Source organism: Rattus norvegicus, chromosome 10, assembly GCF_021556685.1.
Source record: "Rattus norvegicus strain SHRSP/BbbUtx chromosome 10, alternate assembly SHRSP_T2T, whole genome shotgun sequence".
NCBI lineage: Eukaryota > Metazoa > Chordata > Mammalia > Rodentia > Muridae > Rattus > Rattus norvegicus.
Window position 1 is genome coordinate 16,569,871 of NC_141543.1, and position 27,979 is coordinate 16,597,849.

General features: G+C 49.7%; 3 protein-coding genes across 48 annotated transcripts in view; 1 reads left to right on the forward strand and 2 right to left on the reverse strand.

Moving 5' to 3' along the window:
- Positions 1 to 11: 11 nt before the first annotated feature.
- Anks3 (ankyrin repeat and sterile alpha motif domain containing 3) lies at positions 12 to 27,875 on the forward strand. 27 transcript variants are annotated; one of them, XR_015630484.1, is made up of 18 exons: positions 12 to 103; positions 3,170 to 3,341; positions 5,556 to 5,754; positions 5,942 to 6,063; positions 7,789 to 7,870; positions 9,744 to 9,879; positions 12,821 to 12,976; positions 14,256 to 14,393; positions 14,862 to 14,971; positions 15,184 to 15,351; positions 16,360 to 16,484; positions 18,465 to 18,606; positions 18,910 to 19,082; positions 19,378 to 19,463; positions 19,851 to 19,934; positions 20,158 to 20,313; positions 22,270 to 22,765; positions 23,193 to 27,875. XR_015630484.1 is itself a non-coding variant. In XM_087571353.1 (18 exons), exons 3-17 carry the CDS (start codon positions 5,279 to 5,281, stop codon positions 20,232 to 20,234), a joined length of 1,857 nt encoding a protein of 618 aa, XP_087427479.1. In that variant the 5' UTR covers positions 12 to 103; positions 3,170 to 3,341; positions 5,263 to 5,278; the 3' UTR covers positions 20,235 to 20,246; positions 20,350 to 20,716. The 27 variants fall into 27 exon arrangements, 10 of the variants coding, with proteins under 10 accessions (XP_087427479.1, XP_087427478.1, XP_087427486.1 ...); XR_015630483.1 differs by having other exon boundaries at positions 20,965 to 22,765; positions 23,193 to 24,117; XR_015630482.1 differs by having other exon boundaries at positions 20,163 to 20,313; positions 23,193 to 24,117.
- Nudt16l1 (nudix hydrolase 16 like 1) lies at positions 21,090 to 23,005 on the reverse strand. Its single transcript, NM_001100782.1, has 3 exons — positions 22,840 to 23,005; positions 22,498 to 22,758; positions 21,090 to 21,926 (listed from the first exon to the last, which is right to left on the reverse strand). The coding sequence occupies exons 1-3, from the start codon at positions 22,990 to 22,992 to the stop codon at positions 21,705 to 21,707; spliced, it is 636 nt and encodes a 211-aa protein (NP_001094252.1). The 5' UTR covers positions 22,993 to 23,005; the 3' UTR covers positions 21,090 to 21,704.
- Positions 23,791 to 27,979, reverse strand: part of Mgrn1 (mahogunin ring finger 1) — a 49,319-nt gene continuing 45,130 nt past the window's right edge. For 8 of the 20 annotated variants that reach the window (XM_087571364.1, XM_087571362.1, XM_087571365.1 and 5 more), the window contains 2 exons: positions 27,118 to 27,162; positions 23,796 to 25,255 (listed from right to left, as the gene is read on the reverse strand). In XM_087571364.1, the coding sequence (XP_087427490.1) occupies positions 27,122 to 27,162 (41 nt within the window). In that variant the 3' untranslated portion in view covers positions 23,796 to 25,255; positions 27,118 to 27,121. 20 annotated transcript variants of the gene reach the window in all.

Consider the following 27,979-nt stretch of genomic DNA (forward strand, 5'->3'; position numbering starts at 1 on the left):
GCCCGACAATTACTTCCGGGGTGGGCCGGGCGCAGGGCTGTTGGCCGGTGAGGGAGCGTGCAGCTGCTGCTGGAGGGTGGCGCGGGAACCTGAGGCCTTGCAGGTAGGCCGGGCCGCGGCGGGGCCCTCTGAGAGGCGGGGCCCGAGGCGCCCCGCGGCCGCCTTGACGGTCAACCCTGGCGCTTGCCTGTCACAGGGTCTGGGGACGCGGGCCCGGCTCCGTGTTGCTAAACTGAGGTACCTGCCAGACTATACAGTCACACGGGAGCCAGCGGTCGTGCACGGTCGTCGGGACCGCTATAGGGCCGGAACCGCGTCTCACATTTGGGCTACAGGGGCTCCCTCGAGGCCTTCACGAACCTCTTGAAGGAGTGACAGTTGCCTCCAGAATAGATTTTTTTTTTTTAAACGAAGACTTAAAAAATTTAAGAGTAACGTCAGTGCTGTTACTGAAATTCTGGAAGCGAGGTGCAGAAGACATACAAACCTTTATTTTACTCGAATCGATTTTTTGGGTATTGGTTTTTTTGAGATTGTGGGCGTGTCTCGCTGGGTAGACCAGGCTGGCCTCGAACTCAGTGAGGTCTGCCACCAAGTGCCGAGATTAAAGGCCTGAGCCACTACGCTAGTGGGCTGTATGTTTTTTGAGTAAGCATCTCATGTATTCCAGGTTGTCCTTGAACTCAAAAGTGGTCCTATTTTCTCAACCCCCACCCCCACCCCCAAGAGCGGAATTACAGGTGTGAGCCCTTCCAGGGTTCTGCTTATCTGCTAAAATTGCACCTTTAGGCCAGCATGTGTCCACTATTGGTTCAGACTCGGTTTCACCAGTGAGGTTAGGTACTACTTGAGTTCAGGCGTTGCAACATGAGAAGCTAGTGCTTCCAGAATGCAGGCCTTGATTTTCACCTCACCAGCCTACACACATCACTCACCATGAGGCTTGCAAGCTGCTCCCCAGATTAGTGATTTGTACGTTGTCCTTTTTATAATTCAATTTTTAAAATATGTCCTTGCAAGCTGTGTATATATGATATTTATCACTAAGATAGCTCCTCAACCAGAAAGACAGATCTTTCTACCCCCCCCCCCCTTTTTGGCACTCACCAACACAGAATAATGCTAGAGTGTTTAAAAGCAGGGAATTAGTACTTTCTGGGTACACACTTCCTTCAGGCTTCCTCTGGGTTCCTCTTGAGTATGGATATTATGGTGCTCTGTGTCCTTGAGGCCACTGCTGCAGTGGTCTTGACCCCCCTAACCCCCACCCCTGATGGGACCCAGGTAGGCTCAGTGCCAAAGCCCAGGTCTTCCCATCCTTCTATTCTGCTCTTGACTCTGATAGATCAGATTAGGGTCAGTTACAACCTCAGAGTAATAACCTTACCAGAGCACTGTGATTCAGTCCTGGAGGGGTTCAGCCACTTAAAGTAGTTTGAGGTCACTGAGGTGGCCCCATGGATGCGTAGTACCAGTGACCAGTGACTGAGTATAGAGGCAGATGCCTTCAATCTCAGCAAAGACTATCTATGAGACCAAGTCCAGCCTGGTTTATAACTTGAGTTCTAAGTTATCCAGGGATACACAGTAGGACCTTTTCTCAAAACAAAACAGTGGCCATTGCACATGTGAAAGTTGAATGTGAAACTAAGGCCCTACTCACAGTAAACTGCCATTATCTCTTCTCTCTTCCCCCTTCCCCCCCAACACTTTGCCTTGCTAGGGCTTGGACTCAGGACTCAAGGTCTTATGCAGTAGGGCACCTGACATCTCCCATCTCTTCCTGTTCTGTACTAGCTTCCTGTGCTCCTAGACGTAAGAGTCTGCTAGAAGATAAATGGCTAGTCTTTGGTTTGAGTAGGCTTACCCAGAATAAAGCACTCCTAACCATACACTTGCCCTCCTTGTGGTCATCTTTCCTACTTAAAAGGGTTGTGTGGGTGGGTTCCTGCTCAGGTAGCATTTGCTGAACATCAGGATTGCCTTCTGCAGTCTACTAGGGTTTTCTTTTCCCCTGCCCTACTTGTCCTCCCCCCACCCCACCCCCTTTTTTTTTTTTTTGAGGCAAGTTCTGTCTGCCCAGGCTGTTTTTTTGTTATTTTTGGTTTTTACTTCTCTGAGGGTTTCACTATTGTAGTCCTAGTTATCCTGGAACTCAGTCCTGTTTCCATCTCCCCAAGTACCATAATTAAGTCGCATCACCACATATAGCCTTCCATGTGGTTTGTGGAGATGCAAATGCATGACATTCCTGACCTTTATGTGTGTGTGATCCCCTGGAGGCAGCTGTGAATTGCCTCATATGGATGCTGGGAATTAAACTCGGGTCCCCTGTAAGAGCAGTACGTGCTCTTAACTGCGAAGCCATCTCTCCTGCCTTGGTTTGTTTTAAGAAGACTTGAAATTCTGTGTATGCATGTATCTTGGGGGTAGTATGTGCACACACGAATGCAGATCCAGGAAGCCAGAAAGGAGTATTGGATCCGCTGGAGCTGTAGTTACAGGAGGTTGTAAGCCACTGGACATAGTAAGTGCAAGGAACTGAACTTGGGTCCTCGGTAAGACCAACCCCTGAGCCACCTTTCTGGTCTTACTTACTCTTGCGTTTATTCAGAGACGATCTCTGTGTAGGTAGACTGGCCTAAACTTGTTGTATAGTCCAGGCTGTCCTTAAATTCATAGTCTCCCTGCCTTTCTTCTACCTTCCCAGTGCTGGGATTACAGAGGTATGCCACCACACACAGCTTCCGTGCATTTTAGCAACAACCTTTTATACACACATGTCCATAAGTGAGGAATTAGGAACTGGAGAAGCTAGACACAGAGCTCAATTTTGCCGCCCACCCAAATTCAGCAAATAGTGCTAAATAACCCAACTTGCACTGTTTTGCTACCAGTGAAAAGGCCATCAGACTCCTGGAGAATCTGATGCAGACAGAGCCTCTGGTATGGAGCAGGTATGCAGCAACACAGTTAATGGCTCCATAGGTGTTTCTGTCCTCTGGCTGGCCTCAAACTGCCAGCAGCTGTGTGATGTTAGGAGGAGGCTAAGTCAGCCTTAGTGGCTTCAGTTCTTAGGAATCTGAGGTGATAGCCTGCTGTTGGTAGGAGTTTTTCATCTTTGGAACAGCCAGGGAAGAACAACTAACCCCTGGGCCTCCCTCTGCAGCCATGTCTGAGCTCAGCGATGAAGCCAGCGAGCCGGAGCTTCTGAACCGCAGCTTGTCCATGTGGCATGGACTTGGTGCACAGGTCAGCAGAGAGGAGCTGGATGTCCCCTTGGATCTTCACACAGCTGCCTCCATTGGCCAGTATGAGGTGGTGAAGGAGTGTGTGCAGCGGTAAGAGGTCTTGGGGTGTATCCCTTCACCTCACATTCTAATTTGCATCTTGGTGGCTTCACTTCCCAACAGGCTGCATGCAGCCTTGCAGAGCTCAAGGTCTTCAATCCATATCAAATAGGCTCACCCACTTGTTGCAGGTGTCCTTGACAGCCAGCTCCTGTTCAACTCCTAGAAAAAAGATACCTTTGATTCTAAGGACAAGAAAGATGCTTAAAACATGTTATAAATACTAATTTGTAGTTTATTTGAACCAGAATCATTTGGGGGTTTCCTCTGACTGTAGAAAAACCCAGAGAAAACAATAGAAAGGACAGACAGCCAGCACTCTGACTCTGTGACTACAGGCTCACTGTGGTTCTTGAGCACAGAGGTGAGAGGGTAGCCTCCTATCTTCACTGCCTGCTTTACTAATCTGCATATGTGTATTTAGTTCCACAGCCTGTCTATTATTCTGTGTGGTCAGAAGGTTTGGCTGAAGAAGGGTCTCTTTACTTTCTTGGTTCCACCCCACTCTATACTTAAAAGTTTGTCAGTGCTCACTCATTTAGTATCTTGGTTAGATGATGTCTCTCAGCCCTCTCTGTGCCATCTCAATTCCTGATGAGCCAGGGGAAAGCCTCAAAAAGCCTGTGTCTCTGGTTGCTAATCAGAGCCATCCATCGTCCTTGGCCAGCAGAGTCTGAGTGCTCTCAGTCTAGAGCAGTCTGTAGGACTCCTTTACTTAGTGCCTCAGAGGTGTGCAGCTAGGTGTGTAGTCAGCACATGTCCTTACAGGATCCCAAGACTCCTGCTGAAATTCTTTGGAGTCCCAAGTTCTTATATGTTGAGTGTTCTGTTAAAAAGAACATGTCTCAAAGCAGCCCAAAGAGGGGAAGATGGAGTAGATCTGTGCTCTCACTGGAGTTGACCCAGTTGAGAAGCACACTTGCTCACAGAAGCCTAGGTTGGGGCCAAGGGATATTGGAGGTTTCAAGAACAGGTGCTGAAAGGTAGGTGTTGGTTAGCTTTGCTGAGGTACTTGCTACTGTTGACCTTGTTGAATTTCCACTCATGAAGCCATACAGGGGTGGATGCCAAGTCATTCCAGTGACTCCAGAGGTAGCTACATGTAGCTCTACAGGCAGGGCCTCAGGCCACTGCAGAATGCAGAGCCAGCTCGAGCTGCTAGTGTGTGGAAGTCACTGCCTCGGTCAGCTTAGTATGGATCTCACAGGAGGCACTGATCAGACAACAGTTTCTACACGGGGAATAAGAACTGTAAAGGGGAAGGCCTGGGCCTTAACATACCTTCTTTGGAGTGGGCAGTGGGTGTTATTCTAGAATGGGACTATCATTCCCAAGCCTTAAAGTCTGAGAGCCCCAATCTTCTGCTTTTCTCCGTGAAAGTGCATTTCCAGAACTATAACAGAAAGAACTTAGGTAATAGGTACTCTGGTGATAAGTTTTTTTTATAGGGTGAAATGACAAAGGATCAGTGGCAGTGATGTCCTTAGTTCCTTTCTCTTTGCTTGACCACTCTGCATAACTCTGAAGGCAGACTGTGTTAATTTGGTGCCTCGTGGTTAAGGTGACTCAGCCTCATTTCTACTAATAAACTAGGCCAGTTAGTCTTTTCTGTGCTGGGTCCTTTGTGCTGTAGGGTGTTTAACCCGCTACCTAGACCTAATCTACTATGTGCCAACAGCTGGCTACTTCCTAGATAATATAACTGGGGAGAAATGGCAAGACCTTACCTAACTCCCCTGCTTGATCATGGTTGGTATTGCTGTAGGTACAAAAAAGATTATTGGCCTTGTCCAGGAGGTACTGGACAGGTGAGAGCATTAAAATAAAAGGGTTATATCAGTCACTTTTACTTTTTTCCCCTTTTCTTTCTGTTTGTTGTTTGTTTGTTTCTTTTTTAAAATTTACTTATTAGTCTGTAACCACAGCCCATGGAATGCTTCCCACATCATTTTACCCAGTCTAGAAAATTCCTCAGACCTGTGCAAAGGTATGTCTTTTAGTTGATTCCAGACCCTGTCAAGTTGACACTCACGATTAACCATCACAAGACTCTGAAGCAGGGTGGAAACACTTACCTGGGGATGACTCGAGGCAAGTGACTCCTGCCTTCTGGAAGGGCAGCTTGTCCTACCAGGCCTAGCACCTGGCTCTGACGAAGCCACATGTGAGATGCTGGTTATATCTAGCATAACTTGTGTTATTTAGGAGAGAGTTAGATTTGAATAAGAAGAATGGTGGTGGCTGGACTCCGCTGATGTATGCCTCCTACATTGGACACGATACCATTGTTCACTTGCTGCTCGAGGCAGGTGTGAGTGTGAATGTGCCAACCCCAGAAGGACAGACTCCACTGATGCTGGCCTCCAGCTGTGGTAACGAGAGCATCGCCTACTTCCTGCTCCAGGTGAGCTGTGAGTGGGCCCAAAACCCCAGGTGCTCCCTGGTTGCCCTGACAGGATATGAGATGCTGCAGGCCACAGTGTGCATATACGCATAGGTCAGCTGAAGGTCCAGTGGATGCTTCCCAGGCACCCACCCAGATTATATATTTTGGAGACTTGGGGCATAACCCACATTCTATTCTTTTGAAGCAAGGTGCAGAGCTTGAGATGAAAGACATCCAGGGCTGGACTGCACTCTTTCACTGCACCAGTGCCGGCCACCAGCAGATGGTCAAGTTTCTTCTGGAGAGTGGAGCCAATGCCAACGTGAGGTGATTGTTGCAGCCACGTGGTCATAGGAGTGGGCTGGGTTTCTGAGATCAGATGGGTGGTTAGCAGAGAGGAGCTAGGCAATGAACAAACCAAGCCAAGATTCCTACATGCAGAGCATGTGTGCAGGCTCAGGCCCAGGCTCTCGTGCACTTAGAACTGCTAGGATGTTGAGATTGGGCTGGGGGGTGGCAGTTCAGTTGGTAAGGTGTTTGTTGCACAGGCATCAGCTTGATCCCCAGGGACAGGAAAAAATGTTGCCGTGGTTGTGTATGCTTATAACCACAAGGCTAGTAGGAAGAATAGGCAGATGCCAGCCCAGTCCACTAGTCCAGTTGGTGAACCCTAAGTCGTAGTAAGAGAGCATCTCAATAAAAAAAAAAAAAAAAAAAGGTAGGTGGTTGTCAAGAAACAGCACCACTTCCAGCTTCTGCACTGTGCACACCCACCCATCCCGCGCTCACCCTCACCACACAAGGACACCAAGGAGATGAGGTGGAATAGTCACGAAGACCACATGAGATTTAGTAACTCCTCTGCTTCATTAATAGTCCATCTTCCCTTCCTCAAAGCCATTCCCACTTCATTCTAAATCCCCACTTTAATCATGCTCAAAAAGCATCTTCTGCTAGGCATAGTGGAGCACACCCTTAATCCCAGCACCCAAAAGGCAGAGGAGGATTTCTGGCCAGCCTGGTTTACACAGCGAGCTCCAGCCAATGGACAGCCAATGCTACCTGAAGAGACCCTGTCTCAAAAAACATACTAACTGAACAAGCAGATGTTAAAACATACTAACTGAACAAGCAGATGTTAAAACATACTAACTGAACAAGCAGATGTTAAAACATACTAACTGAACAAGCTCGTGTTAAAACATACTAACTGAACAGGCTGGTGTTAAAACATACTAACTGAACAGGCTGGTGTTAAAGCAGCTACTGCTCTTCACTTCTCACAGATGGTGATGTCTCTTCCCAACTGTCCAAGTCTTATCTATTGGGTTCAGCAGCCCATGAACTGTTTCTGTTAAGCCCATCTGTGTTCTCAAACAGCCCCTTCACTGTTCCTCATTCTCTGCTGAAATAGAAGCCAGGAGTCATGCTAAACCTGTCTCTCAACCATTGTAAGAAACAGTTTTCAACATCTCTCAAGTTAGAATATAGCTTAGAATCATTAGACAAGTTGAATTTTAATTAGTAGCATTTTATTTCTATTTTAGAGTCATTCAGAATTATATCGTGTCTCCCAGCATGGGTACCAAGAGCCAGAATTTGCCGTGCCAGCTTAAGGTGGCGCTCAGTTGGTACTTGCTGTGAAGGGGGATCATTACATAACATGCACCAGACCACAGTAGCTTCATGTCATGAAAGTCATGAAGGAGACTAGGGAGGTGGCTTAGTGGGCAGAAGTGCTGTGCAAGCCTGACAACTGTAACTGTAGGATGCAGTCATGCGGGTAGTCTGTAAGCCAAGCACACAACAGGAAGTAGGAGGGCAGAGACTGAATCTCCAGAAGCTAACAGGCCAGCTAGCCTGGGATACCCAGCAACCAAGAAACCATGACTCCAGCAAGGTAGAAAGGCAAAGATCAATACCCCAGCAGTTGTAACAGCACGAGAGCCTAGGCCTGAGCCTGCACCCCTACTTTGCATGTAAGGATCTTGGCTTGTTTTGTTCATTGCCTAACTTCTCTCTGCTAACCATCTATCTGATTTCATCTTGCAGGGAACCTGTATATGGATTCACTCCTTTGATGGAAGCAGCTGCCGCTGGCCATGAGATAATTGTGCAGTATTTTCTGAATCATGTAAGTACCTATTTACTACCTTATAATTTACTCACAGCAAATGGGAAACTATAAACTCTAACTGGGGTTTCTTTTACATGTGTAGTTAGCATATTGTATATATGCACGTGTATACATGTGGAATAGAGGACTGTAGGAGTCTGTTTTCTGGGACGTGAACTCAGACCGTAGGATTGATGGCAGGTGGTTTTACCTACTGAGCTATCTTGCTACTTTGTAGGCAGTACATTTTCACTGAAACATACAGTGCTGAGTAAAAATAGACACCCACATTTATGTATTTACAATGATTTTGAAAACACATTAACTCTATTCCTGGTGCTGGAGATTAAGCCCAGGTCTTTGCATGTGCTGTGTAAGCTCTCTATTGCTGAGAGAGATCCTCGGCCCTTTTAAAAATGTTTTATTTTGAGACAGGCTCATAGTAAGTTGTCTAAATTGGCTTTGAACTTGTGTAGCCCAGGAAGACTGTAAACTTTTAATCCTTCTGCTTCAGCTTTCTGAGTAGCTGAGTTACAGGCCTGTGGCCTGTGACAACCAGGCAGTGTGACTAGAATGACAAGAAGGGAGGGATGGAGTATGAGTGACAGTGTCCAACATGAACCTCAGCAGACTTCCAAGTGGCATCGCTTGTCAGGACACAGTCTGGTAACTCTAGGCCCAGCTAGCATTACTGTAGCATGCGTCAGCCCTTGTCTCAGTAGGACTGAGAACTGTGTCCACACAGAATTGTACACAGTGTCTACAGCAGGAGTCTTCCTAAGCACAAAGGGGAATCAGCGTGCATGCTTTGTGATTTACTTTTGCTGTTTGCTGTTTGTTACTTTTGTTTTGCTTTCTGGAGTTTGCATCAGATGTAGCCCAACCAGGTCTCATACCTCCCTATCTAGGTGGTAAATGGCCTTGACTTCCTGATACTCCTGCTTCCACTATAAGTACTAGGATTATAGTCATGAGCCACCACCCCATAATGCGTGTTTTCTCCACGGGTTTTGGGTGTCCTTCCTGCACTGCATCCACTCCTCCCTGGGGAGTGGTGGGAGGTATATTATTTGCTCCCACTGACACCTACTGCAAGTTCCTCTGAACCGCAGTGTTACTTGGAGTTACGCTGTCAGTCCTTAATTATCAAGTTAAACTCCTGGAAGAGACTCTGGGCCAATTTTTATTTTCTAAATTCCTTGTCATTTGTCCTCAAAACCTTGCTGGGCAGCCTGCCACCATGATATTAGACTGTATTGTGAACACTTTGAGAGGAGAAATCTATTGCATTAGGTTCAGAATAAGGATCTTCCCACCTCAGGAAACCTAAACTGTAATCTCGTTAGGTTATTCTAGCAGGAGGATTGTGAGCTCAAGGCCTGCCTAGAATCACAGTGAGACCCTGTCTGTTTCAACAAAACACCAATAGTTGGAGGTGGAGGCAGGAGAATCAGGAAGTTAAGGTTGTTCTTGGCTACATCCTGTCTCAGAAAATCAGGGACAACAGACATAAGTTCAGTTTGGGAGGATGGAGCCTTCTTTCTGGGGGTGGGCTGAATGGTTGTTTGGTTCTCTACTAAGAGACAGATATAGTAGGTGTAGAGGGTGAAGGTGGGCCTCTGTTGCAGGTTCCAGGTTTTTTGTGTCTCCTTGCCTTATGGCAGGCAGTATTCAGGAGGGAGAGTGGCTGCCGCTGCAAGATGGCTTGGTGACTGCTCTTGGTGATGGGCTTGTTGTCACCAGACCTTTTCACTCCTACCCCTCCACCCGAGTGTTATCTCAAACAGGGGGTGGGGAGTTGACCATAAATGTCCTTGTTTTCTCATCCCTCTGGACCAGCAGTCCACTTAGCTGGAAGAATTTCTGACTCTTCTTTTGTGAACCTTTTTAGGGAGTCAAAGTGGACACAAGAGACCACAGTGGAGCCACAGCCCGGATGCTAGCCAAGCAGTATGGTCACATGAAGATTGTGGCTTTGATGGAAACTCACTCACCTGTACTGCCCAAGAGCCTCTACCGTAGCTCAGGTACCTGATCTGCCTGTGTCCTGATGGAGTTGAGGCAGCCCTGAGCAGTAAGGAAACTAGGAGACAAGGAGGGCCTCTCCCCAGTCCATCCCTTTGCTCAGGTTGGGCTCTACCAGCCCTGCTCTGAGGCCTTCTTTTCTTACCAGTTCCACTGTGGAGCAGAGGTTGGGGTCCAAGGCCTAGGGCCAGAGAGATGCAGACTTTCCCACAGAGAACAGTGTCTGTCAACTGATATCACGCACAGCACAGGCTGTGGAGCCTAAGGAAGAAGGGGAAGAGATATGCCTCACTCACAGAGAGGCCTCTCTGGCTTTTAGTTCTTGACTTTGACAATCTCGTGCTGTGTAACTTTTACCTTTATGTGAGCAGGTGTCCTTTCTTGCCTCTGGATGTTGAGTCCTCACCAGTGTTTCTCAGGGCTGTGATGGCCATGACCCTTCTAGCCTGTACGCTTTCATCTTTTACGTGTACATGTCTGATCCGTGATACTTGTTTCTCCTTTCCAATTGTTCACAGTGTTGCTGGAATTTCCAACCCCAGTAAGCCCATGTAAAAACCACACAATCCAGCTATTATAATTATCAGCCACATGCCTAGATTGTGCAGATCTAGCACTATACTAACTTATTCTGCAGCCAGGAGACCCTTTGCTATTTGTGGTTCTCTGAGCCACATGGTTCTGCTCCATCATGGCCACCTCCTCTCCCTCCTCTTCTTCCTCCTTCTCCTCTTCCTCTTCCTCCTCTTCTTCCTCCTCTTCAGTACTCTCCCTTCTCATTCTCCTCTCTTCACCTGCCCCCACTCTTTTTTTTTTTTTTTTTTTTTTGGTTCTTTTTTTCGGAGCTGAGGACTGAACCCAGGGCCTTGCGCTTCCTAGGCAAGCGCTCTACCACTGAGCTAAATCCCCAACCCCCACCTGCCCCTACTCTTAAAGATCTCCTGTCCCACCTTTCCCCTCCACTGCTCAATCACAGGCTCTAGCCTTTATCGACCAGCTAAAATGGGGAGAAGGTTCACAGGAAATCAAGTACATGATCGACTGGTCATGGGGACAACCCCTGAGGAAGTGGAATTAACATCAGAATACAAATAGCACTAGGACAGCCCTCAACGATACAGTTGGGACAGCATGACTGACATGTACAGTTGGGCCAGGATGATGGACATGTACAGTTGGGCCAGGATGATGGACATGTACAGTTGGGCCAGCATGATTGACATGTACAGTTGGGCCAGCATGATTGACATGTACAGTTGGGCCAGCATGATTGACATGTACAGTTGGACCAGCATGATTGACTTGGCTCCTTAAAAGGTGTTGTTTTAATTAAGATGGTTGAGGGCTGGAGAGATGGCTCAGTGGTTAAGAGCACTGACTGCTCTTCCAAAGGACCTGAGTTCAATTCCTAGCAACTACATGGTGGCTCACAACCATCTGTAATAGGATCCAATGCCCTCTTCTGATCTGTCCAAAGACAGTGACAGTGGAATAAATACATGGAATAAATAAATAAATCTTTAAAAAAAGAAAAAGATTAATTAAGATGGGTTGAAAAGGTGTATATGATGGTGTACAGCTACAATCTCAGAATTTTGGATTGAGAGGCAAAGTAGAAGGATACAAATTCAAAACCAGTTAGGAACACAGACTCAGTCTCAAAAAAACAATGAGCACATATCAAGGAGACTACAGGAAATGTGTAAATTCACTGTTTCTATGGTGTCACCTGTCCATCTAAGAACACAGGGCATGTTTTATATTTAGTATACTTTTGGGACGTTGAGGACGGATTAAATTTTTCCTGATATATATTTTGTGTATAGCTAAGTTTATTCTGAAGTGTTTGTCATCCTTTCTGCTTTTGTATATGGGTTCACTACAGTTATTTTCTTTAACTTCTGATTGAGGGTTTGCTCCAATTCTTGGTGTGTCCATGCAGGAGACCCTGGACTCCCACACTGATCTTGTCAAGTTAGTTTCTTCTCCATTTGTCCAGTCTGCAGACAGAGCTCACCCTTTGCTTGGCATGCTTCTGTATCTTATTTCCTCCAGTTGCCAGTGCTTCTAGGATGGCGCTAATCATTGTGCACATCCTTTCTTCACACTGTAACCCAGCCTGGGGCTAGCTTGGGAAAGTGTGTGTACCTTTCACCATGTTAAGAAAGTTAAGCCAGATGGTGGCTCACGCCTTAAATCCCAGCACTCTGGGAGGCAGAGGCCGGTGAGTCACTATGGGCTTGAGGCTAGCCTAGACCACAGAGTGAGTCTGCAGGACAGTCGGGGTTAAAGAAACCCGTCATGAAAAGGACGGAAAAAACCAAAAGAATTAATGAAGGTTTCAGTGCAGTGGCCTGCCAGTTGTAATGTTTCGAGTCCAGTCTTGGTAAACTTTTCTTGAGACAGGATCTACCTCCCATATACTTGAATTAAGGGTATGGCGGGAACTACCATACACCAGCCCAACACATTTTTCTAATTCAATATTATTAAGGTGGTTTGGCTGGAGAGATGGCTCAGTAGCACTTAAGAGTCAGTTACCTATTGCTCTCTCAGGGAACCTGTACATCTTTTACAGAAGAAAGTTCAGCTCACCCCTCCCCACACCCACCCCAAGGCAATGTGCACAAACACCTGTAATTCTAGCGTCAAGGGATCTAAGTGCCTTCTTTCTAGCTCCATGGCACCTGTATTTTCACACTCACACACAACTAAAGATGAAATCTTAAGAACATATTAAACTGAGTATGGTGGCATATACACATAACCCCAGCATCAGGGATAGAAAGGCAGGAGGATTGCTGTAAGTTCAAGGCCTGCCTGACCCTATGTAGGGAGTCATTTTTTCAAAAAGCATACACAGACACATGACCTTAGTGCTTAGTGTTGGCAAGTGAAGTTATTATTGAACCAACTGTCTTAATTCTCATGTCTGACCTTTAGAAAACTATGAAGACCTGAGCTCTTCAGATGAGTCCTGGCCTGTTCCTCAGCGCCAGAGGCCCTGTCGAAAGAAGGGCCTGAGTATCCACGAGGGGCCTCGCGCCCTGGCCAGGATCACAGCTACTGGACTGGGAGGCAAGACTCCGGACAGCTATGGTGAGAGCCACATTTCCCAAGGCTCTTTGGTATCACATGCCGAGACTGGATATGGACAGGACTGCCCTGGTACATGGGTCCCTACTACAGTAGGATTGGGTGCTTCAGGAGTGAGGCTCAGAATTGACCTAGTGACAGGCTCCAGGCATCCCTGATAACTCAAGACACTTGGTTTCATTCTGTGGATTTTTCTTTTCATTGGATGTTTCTATTCTGTCAATTATATATCACACCAATTGTGATGTGTTAAGGGTTTTAGTCCCCGTCTGGCTCTGCCCACACCTGATCCTGGGGAGCTGAGACTACAAATATGAGACATTTCTTTGTTTCTACTTCCTCTCCTCTCTTTCCCTTCTGGGTTTCACCCCATAAACCCAGGCTGGTCTTGGATTCAATCCTCCTGGCTCTGCCTCCTGAATTCTGGGATTACTGGTGTGTGCCATCATGCATGGAGGATTTGGAGTTTGTTGTTTCCAGTGCTGGAATGGAAGCCCGAGACTGAATGCTTGGGAAGCACTGTACCCTGGAGCCACATCCCGTCTTTTTGCTTTCTGTGGGCAAACATGTCAAAGGTTACATGAGCTTGTTCTGCATTGTCCACTTCTAGGTCAGTCTCTCTTGAAATACACTGTAGCTGTCGTCAGACACACCAGAAGAGGGCATCAGATCCCATTACAGATGGTTGTGAGCCACCATGTGGTTGCTGGGAACTAAACTCAAGACCTGTGGAAGAGCAGCCAGTGCTCTTAACCACTGAGCCAACTCTCCAGCCCTAGGTCAGAGTCTTTTTCTTCCTGTTCAGGCAGATTTTTTTTGGCTGGGGTTGGAGCTCTGGTACAGTACTTGCCTATCACATAAGGCCTCGGGTTCTATCCCTACACTGTCAAAAAAGTAAAAAGAAAAAAGAAAAAAAATGCTATAGTTACACAGATAACTGGTGGGTGGGTGTGTGCATATTAAGTTTGGAGTTTATACTAAATGTGCCCAGATAACCTTTAAGTTGAGGAATCTGTAGATCCAGCCTGCCTTGCCACTTTGTCCCTAAGAAAATAGTAGCAGGTGCTAAGGGCTGACCTTGCCTGGGTGCTGACTCTGGCCCCACCAAGCTCATCTCCTGTGATGTGCAGATTAATCTGTCTTGGAGCATGGTAGCATGGCCAAGTTACTGTGCCAGAAGATGATGTGGCAGCTGTGGAGCTGCTTCACCCCCAAACGCCTAAGACAGGGGGTTCCTTCCTTCCTTCATGTCTGAGGGTTCACACGCCCATTCTGTACACAGAGCAAGTTCCTCCACGGGGCTATGTGACCTTCACCAGCAGTGATGAGAACACCATGGAAGGCGAGGGCCTCTGCTACCGAGATGTCACTTCCCCCATCAATGAACGCGATGTGGAGAGCAGTAGCAGCAGCAGCCGGGGTATGAGTTCCAGTCCTTGTGGGTTCCCGTAGAGGAGGAGAAAGAGAAGCCCCCAGTTCTTGTGAGGTAAACCAGAGTTGGCCATGGGCAGGTGAGGGCAAGCATTCCACTTCTGAGTCCCCACAGGCCAAGGAGGCACGCCACTCAAAGGTTCAGTGCAAGGGCTTCCTGACAATCTCCCCTGCAGGGGGCTGGGCTATGACCTGGCAGTGCTATGACCTGGCAGTGCTTTGCCAAATCTCTCTTCACGCCAGGCTCTGTTGTAGGTGTGGGGAATTTATGAGCACATAATAAAAATACATACAAACTAATACCCTAGACAAGCACTATCTACCCTATAGTGTGGGGTTGAGACAGGAGCCAGGCCAGACGAGCAGAGCTGAGCTGTGTAAGAGGCAGTTGAGAATGAGCTAACAATGCAGGCAGCTTCACTGGTGAGACCTGTCATCAGGTGTTTTCCATTACCAGAGGAACCCACTTTCTGTGCCAGTCTTGGGCCTGTGTGGAGGAGCAGCAGCAGTGATGGCCTAGCAAGAGCCCAGGGTCTCAGCAGTGAAGCCTCCATAGAGAGCAATGAGGTAAAGGTCCCTCTTCCTCCTTCGGTGTTGTAGGAAATGGGTGTTTAATATATGTCTACACCATGTCTGGAGGACTCAGAACCCTTGAGTGTGGGGGCCAAAGCTGCAGGTAAGTCATGATAGATTTCACAGCTCACCCTTGCCATGGGTGAGGAAGGCTAGAAGTTTAGGGCCAGACAAGGGCTGTTCCCAACACACCCCTTTCACTGCAGGATTCTGATCACGCCCGCAAAAGCTCGGTTCGTAAACAAACCAGGACTTATTTGAAGAATAAGAGTCGTCACAACAACAGTGATGGTCACTGGCCTTCTAGCACAGGGACTGCTCGCACTCCAGGGTCTGAACCCCAAGCTGAGAAGTCCCCTTACTCAGGACCCCAGGTGAGACCATTCAAGAACCTGATAGTACATGCCTAGAAAGGTGGTACTTCTCTGACTGTGGGATGGGGATTGTGGCCTCACTTATGTGTATACTTGACAGGCCAGGCACTTTTGAGAGGAGAGAGGGTAACTGGGTTCTCCCACAAGTTCTTCCACTGGGAACTGATCAGGCTCAGAAAGGGTTTTTGATGAGCAGTGGCCAGCTATAGGGCTGGCCTACTTTTCTTCCTGTGTGCAGGTACTGTCTCCTTGCAGTCTTGCTCTCTGGCCCTCCCCAAGCCTAGGGAGATAACAGGATGCTCATGAGCTGGGGACACAATAGTGGCATGTAGCAGATGCTTATGTGGGTCAGCCTGGTGCAGCATCATCTCTGGTCAGATCAGCAGCTCAGGGTGTGATAACATAGGCCTAAGTCCCAGCTGCGCTGCTCCTAACAGCCAACTCTGCCTGCAGCCTCTTTCAGGCCTAGGCCTGCAACATAGTGCATCTCTCAGTTCTACAAGCATGTTAACAGATGTGCTGGGATCTCAAAGCTGGTTCTTTGAGGAAGGTGGTAGAGGAGCAACCTTGGAACATATTCTCTCCATCCTAAGCAACCAAGCACGGGCAGAAATGGAAACTGGAAATTCTGGTATTGAAAAGCTGCTGGGATTGAACAGTTGAACTCAGCAGCAGCTGACTTGGCAGGGCCGGCTATGAAAAGCTTGTGCCATCACCAGGCACCCCTCACTTGGAGCTCTGGAAGCTCCAGGTGGAGTCAGGATAAGTACAAGAATGGCCATGCAGACGTGGATTCACACAGTGGCACCAAGTTCCACAGGACTTGGACTTTAAGCCTGAGCCGCCTCCTGGATTCTTTTCCTTTTGCTCTGTCAGCATCTCTTCTCTGCCTGAGGCACTAAGGTTGCAGGGGCAGTATAGGGGATCTAGTCAAGCTTGGGTCAGAGCCTTGAGGAGACCCATTCTCCAGTACTGGCCCCAGCCTCCCACTTGTCTCCTCTACCCCAGGATCTTGCCACACTGTTGGAACAGATCGGCTGTCTAAAGTACCTGCAAGTGTTTGAGGAGCAGGATGTAGACCTGCGTATCTTTCTGACCCTCACTGAAAGCGACCTGAAGGAAATTGGCATCACGTGAGTTCCCTAGTGCCTCCCTGCAACTCCACCAATTTCAGTCATCCTTCCAGCCTGTGCTCCAACAGGTGGATGAGCAGCCTGTCTAGACAGTTGGTCTTTGTGACCACATGGCTTCAAGATGGCCTTGCTGCTGTATGCTGGACCTTTGGACTTAGTTTTTTTTTTTTTTTTTTTTTTTTTTTCAGTTTGCTTTTCTGTGATTTTAAAATATTTTTTTCAAGGTAACTGTCACAGTTCTGGAGTTAGTGTTTTATAGTATAGGTTTTATTTCCCAAAAGCTTGAATATAAAAGCTTTTAATATAAAATCCAAGCTATGTAATATAATATGCCTTTTGTCTCAAAACATTCAATATACACAACTGCAGTGTGTGACTTGGAGGTAATTTCATGGTTGGCTCTCACACTAGAAGTGCTCTCCCCTGAGCACTGGTGGCTCTGCTGCAGCAGGTCCCCTGCTGTCGGCAGGGCTTCCTCAGTGTTTGCCGATCTGGGAATGTCTGGTTCTCTCCTGCACCGGGAAGGACAGTTTTCCCAGGTAAAGGATTCTTGGTGACAGCTGTTTGCTTTGACACTGTGGCTGCCTCAGCCTTGCAGAGTTTTGAATGAGAACGTGCAGGTACTTTACTTTTTTGCTCCCTGCATGGGACAAGCTGCTTTTTTTTTTTTTTTTTTTTTTTTTTTTGTTGCTCCAGGGTTCTGTAAGTCTTTAGCTTAGCTGTGTCCTAGTATTCATCATCTGTGGCGTTCACTTTGCATCACAGATGTTCCTGTTTTTGATGGAGGTGGAAGTGTCCAGTTGCTAGCTCCTCAGACCCCCTGCCCTCCCTCCTAACACTGAGGCATTCAGGGAGAGGCTGGCCCCATGAGGTCTTGAGCCCATGCTTGTGGTTTTCATTCTCTTCCTCCTCAGACCGAATTCCAGCGTGCTCTAGTTTGCTGTTCCAGTCTGGTTGTTCTGTCGTCTGTCTGCTTACGTAAGGCTGCCTCCACCTGTTTTAGGAGACTTTACCTCAGTCACCATACTTGTTATATTTTACATTTCTCTCCATTGTATCTCCATTTTGTATTGTTTCCACATCATCTCTGATTATCTTTAAGATGGTTGTTTCAGGGCCTTTGTCTATCAGACATGCTGCAGGGCTTTCTTGGAACTTTCATGAACTCAGGACCTCCTTCTTTCCTGGGATCTGCAGGTTTTGTTTTTGGTTTTTAAACTTACTGTTGTTGGCTGCCTCTGTGCACAGGACTAGCTGGAGGGTGAAACCTGAAGGTCCCCCTCAGAGCCTGCACCTTTCCCTAGGCACATGTAATGACTTTCCTCCCCTCTGTAGTTGCTTTGAGACAAGCCACTTCTATGTGGTTGAGGGTGATCTAGAACTCTCATGCTCATCTTCCAAGTGCACCAGTGTTCTGAGCGTGCAGGTCCTCTCAGTGTCCTAGTCTTTATTGTTGGCTCCTTACACAGGGAAGATGAGGAAGAGGCATTGCCCCTTAGACCGCTCCCCGTTCCCCCACCCCCAATTCTATTCTTCAGGCAGAGAGTGAATGCGTGGCTTATTAGCAGTAGCCCTCAGTAACTAGAACTTCTGTTCTTGATACTGGGAGGACAGGGTCTGCCTTGCCTACCCTGATTCCTGCATGTTGGGTCTGGGTGGCTGCTGCTATGCAGAGCTGAGATAGCCTAAGCTGGCTGCACTCACTGTGAAAGCCTGCAGTGACTTCCAGGGCACTTGTCTGGAGGGGAGAGATTCCTGGAGATCTCTCTTGAGAGCACAGACACCGTTGTCCAAGTCTGAAGCCAGTGATGGTAGGTAGAGGCTTTTTGAACCCTCTTGTTTTGGTTCTCAGCCCCAGGATCTTCTACAACCTCCCTTCTTCAGAGTTAGGTGTTCCCTAGCAACTGGCCTTGGTAGCGGGTTGGTACCAAGGTCCATGCACATGACAGAGCTGATATGCACTCTGATTTACCCATTCAGGTTGTTTGGGCCCAAAAGGAAAATGACCTCTGCCATTGCCCGATGGCACAGTAGTGCCCGCCCACCTAGTGATGCCCTAGAGCTGGCCTATGCTGACCGGCTGGAGGCGGAGATGCAGGAGCTTGCCATCCAGCTGCACAAAGTAAGTGGGGAAGTCCTGGTGGGCTGTGGGCACAGGAGGCAGAGTACATCTAGAGTACTCACATCTTTGTAGCAGGGGGCTGGAGACAGGTCGATGGAATAGCCAAGTCAGATGAATTTAGGAGGCAGAGCTAGTTAGAGAAAGGGGCTCACGGAACCTGGAAGCTGCAGGATGGAGTCAAATGAGTAACTCCTACAACAGGCTGGGGAGAAGCAGACAGGCACCTAAGAGACTGTGGGCAAATAAGCATGCCTGGGCCTTGGCTTCCTGGCTTGGGCCCTCTAGCCTGGTATTTGCCTACAGTGCTGTGAGGAGGCAGAGGCTCTGCGTGGCCAAGTCTCCCAGGAGCAGGAATTGCGGGCTGTAGTAGAGAGCTGCCTCCTGGAGCAGGATAGTGCCCGAAAGGACATCCATGCCCAGCTGCAGGAGGCCCAAACCCTGGCCCAGGATGCTGCTCTTGTCCTAGACCAGCTGCGGTAAGTGGGCTCACATACTCAGGTAGACACCCACACACACTTGTTGGTCATTGTCCCTTCCTAATCCTCTAAGCAGTTGAGAGGTGGGGGGAACCATAGTGCCTTTTCCTGGGGCTCTGTCTCTTACAGAGCAGACCCAGGCTTGACTCTAAAGCAGACTGGGGATCTGCATGTCTTTCCAGCCTACCAGTATGGGCTGGCTACAGGGCTGAATTGGTTTTCCTTACCCGGATGGTTTGGGCTTGGGTTGGTGGCAGGGGCTCTCCTGTGTCACACTTGATCCTATGTCCTGTAGGGCCTGTCAAGCTGAGTTGTCAGCTCGATTGAAGCAGCACCACTCCCCCAGCGAAGCTACCCAAAACCCACCCTTTCTCCCAGCAGGTATGAAAAGTAATAGCGTGGCTCTGGACCAGGACAAGGGCGGGCAGGAATCCGTTAGCTTAGGTTCAACCAGTGGTTCTGCAGAGTTGGCACAGTGGCAACCCCATCCCCAGAACAAGCCCACTTGTGATAAGAGATGTGCTATTACACTTGGTGCGTAGGTGGCAAGTGTAAGGGCCATAGTCTCATGGCTCACTACACTCTTTAAGGCCTCTAGTGAGTTGGGTGGCTATAGCTCCCAGGGTTCAGCTCTATTTAAAGCCTGAGCCTTAAGTGGCAGCTATTAAGCTCATAGCCTGGTACAAGCATGAGAGGCACCCTTGGGCGGTCACTCATGCATAAGCAGTAAGGACACACCTGTGGCCAACCCACCATTCTATACCACAGATTCCAAAGGCTGGCCTATTCCCCTGCAGGCCTTGAGCCTCCCTGAGTTGTCAGGAGCCCTGGAAGACCGTGTCCATGAGATGGGTAAGTCTCCAAGAGGGTAGCCAAGGCTTTAACCTGACCCTTCCTCAGACCCTCTTCCATGGAATGAGGCTGAGACCTGAACCTAAAGCTATCCATATTCAGACGGCTCAGAGCCCTGAGTAGTCTTACCTCAGGGTCACCTATTCATAGTGCCCTAAGTTTCCCTTCTAGACTGCTGCTGAGACTTGACCACAGACCACTCACTAATTGGCCCTCTCCCTAGGACAGGCATTATGCTCCGTAACGCAGAGCCTGGAGAAACTACAGATGCTGAATGGGAAGAAATGGAGGGAACCATAGCCAGGAGGGACGGTGAGAGTATCCACTGCGTGCCCATGAGTGCCTTGGACCACTTGACCTTCCTGTCCCTTCTTACCAGGTGCTCTCTCCCTCTCTCTTAAACAAATTTATTCAGATTCTGACGTTGGGTGACGAATCCACCCTGAAGTTATGTGCCACGCAAGACAGGGCAGTGAGCAGATGGCTGCGGCAGCCCAGGGAATAGAAGACCAGCCCAGGGAGCAGCTTGTGGACAGGAGGACAGGACTTCAGTCCTCACTAGGGCAGCTTGGGCCAGCCCTGAGACAGGATGAAGGGCCTAGCACCCAGATTCTGGTGGAGAGGCCCATGCTGGTAGGCAGAGGCAGCTTTGGCTCAGACCAGGCAGGGCCGTATGGAGAGGCTAAGTCCTGCACATGTAGGGGCCACACTGAAGTCTGATTTTACAGTCGAAGTCTGGGGTGCCTAGAAAATGTACTCTTTGAAAATAAAATTAGACGCAAGTTGGTGGGAGCTCATTTCTGATCACATGACATATTCCTTACTGCCACCAAAAGATCTATCACCCTTGCTCTAGGGTTTCTCCTGTTTCTAAGCCCTAAAGTGGAGCTGGCACACATCCTTCCTTACCCAGTTGGTTTTGAGCTGTGGGGATTCTCCAGCCTTCCCAGTGTTTGTGCGCCAGGCTGTAGGACTGCTGTAGTGTCAGTCCTGTCCCATGGTGGCATGCTGTTGTCCCTCTGCATACTAGGTCTGTGCCTTCAGCTCCACCATCACCACTACATGAGCTCAGTTCAAGCTGCCACCCAGATTGATTTTGGTCCTGGGCCCAACCTTCCACCTCAGAAAGATGGCCATGCCACTCAGAAGCAGACATGAGCATCAGAGGAATGGCTTTATTGTCTTCTTTCTTCCTCAGTTTCACAGAGCCAAGTCAAAGCCCTCATGGGGAAAACAAAGCCATATGGGGCACAGCCATTCTGAAACCAACCCACAGTTCATACACCAAGGAAAAAAACCCAACAGAAATCCAACAACCACCCAAGCATCATCCTACCCCAAGCTGGACCGGGTTCTGGGCTAAGGGAAGGAAGGGCTGATCTAATATGGGTCCTCTCTACTGAACAAAACCCACAACCAGTCCAGGATCTGGGTACCATCCGAGTGGTTGCCTGGGAAGAATGGCTCTAGCTGGGGCTCCACCAGTCATGAACAGACTCACGGCACAGTTTGAGCCCTGGGATGGGTGAGAAGAACATCTTCAGCTTGAAAAGCTGGGCCCGGGCCCAGGCCCAGCCCACTGACCAACCTGAGAGAGGGTGGCTGGGTCCCAGGGACTGCTTGGGACAACAATGATGAACAGCTGCCTGCTTGTCCCTTGCAGTAGAAGGGATGCAAAACCAAACACACTAGAAGGCACGCTTCTCGGGAATTCCAGGGCCTGTGGGCAGAGACAGCCAAGGGAGGGCAGGGACCTGCACAGGAACCACCTCAGGATGAGGCCGGGAGCAGCTTCTCTAGGGCCTTCTTCTGCTTCTCCGTGGCTGAGGCCAAGGCCTCGGCCAGCTTTTCCGAGGGCATCATGTTGAGTACCTTAAGGGCAAATAGGAGCTGATATTTGGCAGTGCTGACGAAGGCGTTGCTCAGAAAGTTAGGGAAGCCTCCTACTCGATCCTTCTGTGTGTACAGTGGGACACGTACAAGGCCCAGGACCTGCGGGACAGAGGGCACGGGTGGGGCTGGGCTCTCCTGTAGAGGCAGGACTCTGGCAGAAAGGCCTGTCAGCCACCAGTTTGCCAGAGACAGGGAGACCCAGGCCCGGTCTGGCCAGGCATTGCTAATGCAGTAAAGCCCCTTCTCCCAAGTTTCAAGGCCAATCCTACGCACTCCCCACCCTGTCTGGCTGCAACTCCCATGATCACTAGTTTCACTCTATGCCCTTTAGACCAGAGAATCCTCAAATCCCCAAATTTCCTCAGGAGGTAATCCTAAACGCTACAATCCGGTTTTTGTTTTGTTTGTTTTTTGTTTTGTCTGTTCTCAATTTTCCAAGCAGGCCCTGATCATCCCTTCCAGTGACCCCAAGCCCCACTCCCAGGATTGACAATGGCAGGCAACAAGGCAATGTAAACAGCCCATGACCCAGATCCCAAGTCCCTCTTCCCATCCAACAAAGCCAGGGTGAGGACCCTGAGGGGCACTTGTTACCCATTGGTGCCTTCTGTGGTGCCAGAGCCAAACCTCAGGAGTGGGAACGGGGGCGGGCCCCAGGCAGTAGTCCCACCTCCAAACCGTGGTCCCGCGAGTGCACAGCGCTGATCTCCACAGCATGCAGCTGTTCCAGCGTCAGCTGCCGTGCGTACAGGTGTGCCACCACACGGTGTGGACCCTCAGTCAGGTGTGAACTCAGGTAGTCAGCTTCAGTAAGGCGTAGGCCGCCCAGGCCCAGACCCAGGACCCGGTTCAAGCCATCCTCCAGTGACCAGAAGCGGCGGTCCACGAAACCCCCGGGAAAGCCCAGCAGCCCATCGAAGCGCATCTGCATCTGCAAGGTAAGCCTGGTCAGGACGCGGGGTCCACTGGGTGTCCCAAGCGATCCGCCCTGCTAGCCCGCCCGGCTCCTCACCAGTACTGAGAAACGCATGGGGATACGGCCGAAAAGTTGCCCGGGGTTGGCAGCGTACAGCATGGCGTGGCATGAATGGCTCCAGCCGGGCCCCAAGCGCATTGCTTCCTCCCGACTGATCTGCTTCAGCTCCGGAACCGTCGTGGTCGACATCTTGATGTGCTCCAGGCCCACTGCCCAAATGAGCATGCGCGACCCCGCCCACGACACATAGGCCCAATCCACGTGCTTCCACGTGCATAAGCCCGCCCCCACCAGCCCTGAGACTGGTGTTGAATCCAGCAAAGACTCGAGCTCTTGGTGGAGGCGGGGTGGGGGTGGGGTTATGTAGTTAGCTACTCTCCTTTACATAGGAGACCCCCCACGACTACCAGAAGACTACGGCTCCCAAGATGCACAGCACCGAGGCCAGGTTGTCCTAGGGAGGTACACTGATCATCAAGATGTGCCAGTCTCAAGTCCCAAACGTCATTGAGAGTGCAGCTGGAAATCTCAATATCCACCTCATCCATGATCTTTCCCTGAGGCTCGACCCGGAGCTTGTGACTCCACTGCCCTGTGAAATCATGCCTTTAAAGACTTAAGCATCTAAGTGACTCCAGCTCAAGTGATGGGTCCCCCTTGTCATAGGCTTTGCCCTCTGGTACATTGATTAGTACTCGGTAGACATCACAAGAGCTGGGGTGGGTATAAGAACTAGGACCATCTGCCCACCTGGAGGCTGAGATCCAGCAATTGCTCCGTGGAGGTGAGCCAAATTCTATGTCAGCTTCAGACAGAGCGAGCAACAAAACAAGCACAATGACCGTTGTCTGTGTGTGGAGGGGCTGCTCACTGCCCCTCTCACAGAAGCAAATGAAGGCAGCACCAAAACCTGTCAGCCAGTGTCCTGTCAGTACACCGAGAGCCAACAGTGCTGCCTACAGTGCTGTGGCAGAACAAAGGCGCACATAGAATATTGCTGCATGATTTTATTACTATAAATATACAGTAAAAATGAACCCAAACTAGCCAATCAGTACATCAAATGATAGTACATGTGAATCTGAGACAGGTAAGTGTGGAGTCTGCATCCCATCTTTCAAAGTACTGGCACCAGGCGCCAGGGTGTTGGCAGGTGAGAAGTGAGGGGTGGGCATGCACATGCTGACATGTGTGCACATATGTGCATTCAGAGAGAGAGAGAGAGAGAGAGAGAGAGAGAGAGAGAGAAAATACGGATGGATATGCAGACAGAACTGTGCTTACAGGCTTACCAGAGACCAGGCCAGTCACTGCTAGGAAGGAGCAGGGGGAGAGCCAGAGCTCAAGCAACCCTGAGCCTAAAGGGGTCTCCATGCATTGCTACAGGCTGTCACCTGGGTGAGTGGCAGGGCAGCTCCTTGGGCTGACTTCCCTCTCTAACTGACCAGGGAGCTGCATTGCCTGGGGCATCTCTGCCCTGGGGCCACCCTTGGGCTACTTCTGCCTTAGAAACCAAGTGACCCTAGGATCCTGTGACAGAAGCCTCAGACAATAAATCGGTAAGAAAGTAAAAGGACAGGTAACTGGCAATGGATGTGCTGTGGAAGCTGCTCAGGCTCGTCCCTGGCAGGTGGTGGGCAGTGTTGCCCTGCAAGCACAAGCATCTCCATCTTGGAGGCCTGTGAGGATGTGAGTGAAGCAGGACCTGTGAGGGCTACTGGACACTGACCACTGCAAAGGACTGTGGTGTTAACACAGTCTGACTACCCCCGCCTTGCCTCAGCTGCCTCAGCTGGACAGCTGCCAGAGATCACTAGTGGGTAGTAGAGCAGAGCAGGAGGGGACCTGGAGGCTCCAAGGAGGGTCACCCATGCTCAGGACATCTGTAAGGTGAAAGAAAGCAGCAATGACAGCCTGGCTGCCTTGGGGTCACATGAGACAGGCATTGTTTCCTTCATAACCGTAACCTAGGCGGCCCACCTTCCAGAGTGTTTGTGAGGATGACACTTCAGTCCATGGGTAGATTCTCTTATGCTGGTTTGCTAAGTGCTCAAAGCATCAGCTTTGACAGTTGGGGAGAGTCCCTCTAGGGCTCGTGGCCCATGGGGACAGCTGCTGTCCTTCATCTTGTACCATTTACAAATCTATTGACCATAAAAAAGGAGGGTGTGGGGAGGAACAACCCACTGTGCAATTGGATCAAGGTTCCCTGTGGCCCCTCAAATCCCAGTGGCCACATGAGGCGTGCAGACAGGAGAGGCCAGGGTCTCGCTGGGGTCCAGGGAGTCTCCTGGCAATGTTTGGGATGCTGAGGGCTCTGTGCTGCCCACTGAGCCATACTCTCAGAGAGGGGTCAGCTCAGAAGCTCCAGGTTCGGGACTAGAGCCACTCAGCAGAGGCCAGGGGGAGCTGGTGGTGGCAAGGCTGTGTGTCTCCATGGAGGTGGACCATCCTGTAGGTGGGAGCAGAGAAAGGAGGAGTCATGATTGGTTGGTGGTCTTGCATCTGTTCATCAACCCAGAGCCTCATGGGGCTTGGTCAAGAAGCTCCACTGGAGAAGTGGGCCTGAGCCTGTCTTCCACAGAGGCCTCTGCTAAGTGCCAGATGCCAGAGCTATGGTGCTGTGTAGCGTTATCCCAGGGCAGAGCTTCAGAGACATCTCCAGCTCTACCCTCTGCATTAGGAGCTTCAGCTTCAGGAAAGGCAACCTACGTACATCTCCCGTCTGTGACCTACACTCCCACCTCACCCAACACAGCTGCCCCTGCCTCCTACAGAAGTTATAAATAGCAGTGGCTGTTTCGGGAGTGCAGCTTAAGGGGGACAAGCAAGTTCCAAAAAACCATGAACCCTACCAAAGCCAAAGAAACGGCACCAGGTCTGGCTCCCTGGCTCATGGGAGAGGACTGCGGCATAGACGTCTCACCAACTTGGCACTTCCCAGACAGGTTGTGTGAACCTGGCTATTATGGTGCTGTCCTTCTGGGGAGCCCTGACAGGAAAGGCTGCCATCCCCTCTGTAAGAACCTTAAGAAAAAAGAGTCCCTGCTTGTCAGCCTGGTCTTCACGGGTGCTTCTGTAACCAGCAATCTGGGCTACCTCCAACAGGGCACCAATCCACTGGTCCCTAAGATTGTCTGTGTGTTTGTGTGTGTGTGTGTGTGTGGTGTGGCAAAAAGGTTTCAGAGACAGGATGGACAGGTTCCCAGTGGCAATGATGGTTTCATGACAGAAAAGCTGAGCAGTCCACAAGAGAGCTGCATACCAGGAAAGGGGACAGAGGCCACAGTGACAAGTGAAGGAGGCATGAAGAATTCCCTTTGCACAGGCTGTGCCTTTTTTTTTTTTTCTCCTTTAAAACCAGAGACAAGGTTTCTCAGTATAGCCCTGGCTATTCTGTAACTCCCTCTCTAGACAATGATGTCCTAGAACTCAGAGATCTGTCTGCTTCAGGGTCCTGAGTGCTGGGATTAAAGGCCTGGACCACCGTGCCTGGCATTATACTGTTTTAATGTTTCGTTTTCATTCTAAGTCTGAATGTTCTGTCTGCGTGTATCCCTGTGCAGAAGTTGCATGCCTGGGGCCCACAAAGGCCAGAGAGGGTATCCAATCCTTTGGAACTGAAGTCAGCTACCATGTGGGTACTGGGTCTTCTGGGGAGGAGCCAGTGAACCTTCTCTCCAGCCCCCCAGGATACAACAGACCTGGGAGGATGTACGTGTCCCACAGACTGGAGCACTGATGGGAGCAGGTGATGTAGGGCCTCCCAGCAACTGGAGCAAATCTCAACTACTGCTTAAGGCCACAACTGCAACTGAGGCAGGAGGAATGTATACTAGAAGTATGTTTGGGCTGCAGAGCAAGTTCAAGGCCAGCCTGGGGAACTTTCTAAAATAAGACCCTGTCTCAAACAGTAAAGAGGGCTGGGGATATAGCTCAGTGGCAGAGTGCCTACCCAGCACTGACTTTTGTTGTGTGTGGGCCCTAGGATGTTGCTGCACATGTTCCTAGGACTCCCTGACTCTCCAACTCCTCCCTCCTACCAGTGACAGTAACTCCAGAGCCTGAGTTGAGTCACTGCTCGAGGGACCCTACATTATCACTTTAGAAGAGCCTGGGTGGACAACTGTCCAGGTAGGAGACCCTCTGGCTCCAAAGCCAGGAACACCAGGAGGCCACCTTTCAGACACCAAGGTACAGCAACCATCAGTGGCTCTGGACTCTGGATCCAGAAAGCACCCCTCAGGGGACTGGGCTCTTCTCTGCAGATATACCCAGCCAAGCCACCAGAAGTGTGGAGGAAAGGTCACGTACCAGCTTACTCCTCTATACCAACAGAGCACGACTCAGGACCCAGGGCTGTGCAGAGAGGAGGGAGAGATAGACGGAGCTCAGTTAGCAGAAAGGCATGAACTTTAGGGTCAGGGGTGGGAACTATCTAGAAACAGACTATTCATACATCACCTGCTACAACAAGAACCTCCAGGACAGATCCTGAACAACTTTCTAACCAAGAGAGAGACGTGTATGTGTGATGCTAACAGGCATGGTTCCTCTTGTGGCTACAGAAGCCAGGCTACTGGACCATGGAGAGGACCCAGCAGTCTTCTATTTCGTGGCTTTCCCCCGGCCCTGTTCTTTCTATCTGCAGGGGACCTGGATTCGGTGAATTCAGCTGCATCCAGAGGATGACAGTGCAACCATCAGAAAGTAAAGACACCAGCTACATGTGTATCCTTACAAAGATAAAAGATATGCAGCTTTCTCAGACAAAAGCCCACAGAAGAGACAGTGCCACTGTGAGAGTGAAAAGCACATGCAGGTGTGTACAACAGCCACACACACTGTCCACCATCCTCCAGAGAGCTCCAACAGGATGTGCAGAGATGGCAGTATGCCTCCATAACAAAGGGTTCTCAGAGAGGAGCTGGGATCCAGAAGCAATTTCTGCGCAGGACTGCCCAAGACTAGCTCTTCCGAAGCTACGCACACAGACCCTGCCTCCCCATGGCTTCTACAGCTCCACCTCCCACTTACTTGGTGGAACTAAACACAGCCTAAGATCCTACCTACAGCTGTCTCTGTGGCTAGTCCTAATGTGTTGCTGGTCACAGCTGGGGTTAAATACTCTATGCTGGACAGTGAAGGTGCCCTCAGGGCCATCTGCAAGAGCAAA

What these genes read in the sequence shown, in the direction of transcription:
- Anks3 (NM_001009676.2), top strand. Translation starts at nt 3,172, where the DNA reads ATGTCTGAGCTCAGCGATGAAGCCAGCGAGCCGGAGCTTCTGAACCGC. An exon ending in TCGCCTACTTCCTGCTCCAG is followed by an intron (nt 5,755 to 5,941) that starts GTGAGCTGTGAG and finishes ATTCTTTTGAAG; the next exon opens with CAAGGTGCAGAGCTTGAGAT. An exon ending in CCCACCCTTTCTCCCAGCAG is followed by an intron (nt 19,464 to 19,850) that starts GTATGAAAAGTA and finishes TCTATACCACAG; the next exon opens with ATTCCAAAGGCTGGCCTATT.
- Nudt16l1 (NM_001100782.1), bottom strand. Translation starts at nt 22,992, where the DNA reads ATGTCGACCACGACGGTTCCGGAGCTGAAGCAGATCAGTCGGGAGGAA. An exon ending in CCATGCGTTTCTCAGTACTG is followed by an intron (nt 22,759 to 22,839) that starts GTGAGGAGCCGG and finishes CTTACCTTGCAG; the next exon opens with ATGCAGATGCGCTTCGATGG. An exon ending in CGCGGGACCACGGTTTGGAG is followed by an intron (nt 21,927 to 22,497) that starts GTGGGACTACTG and finishes TCTGTCCCGCAG; the next exon opens with GTCCTGGGCCTTGTACGTGT.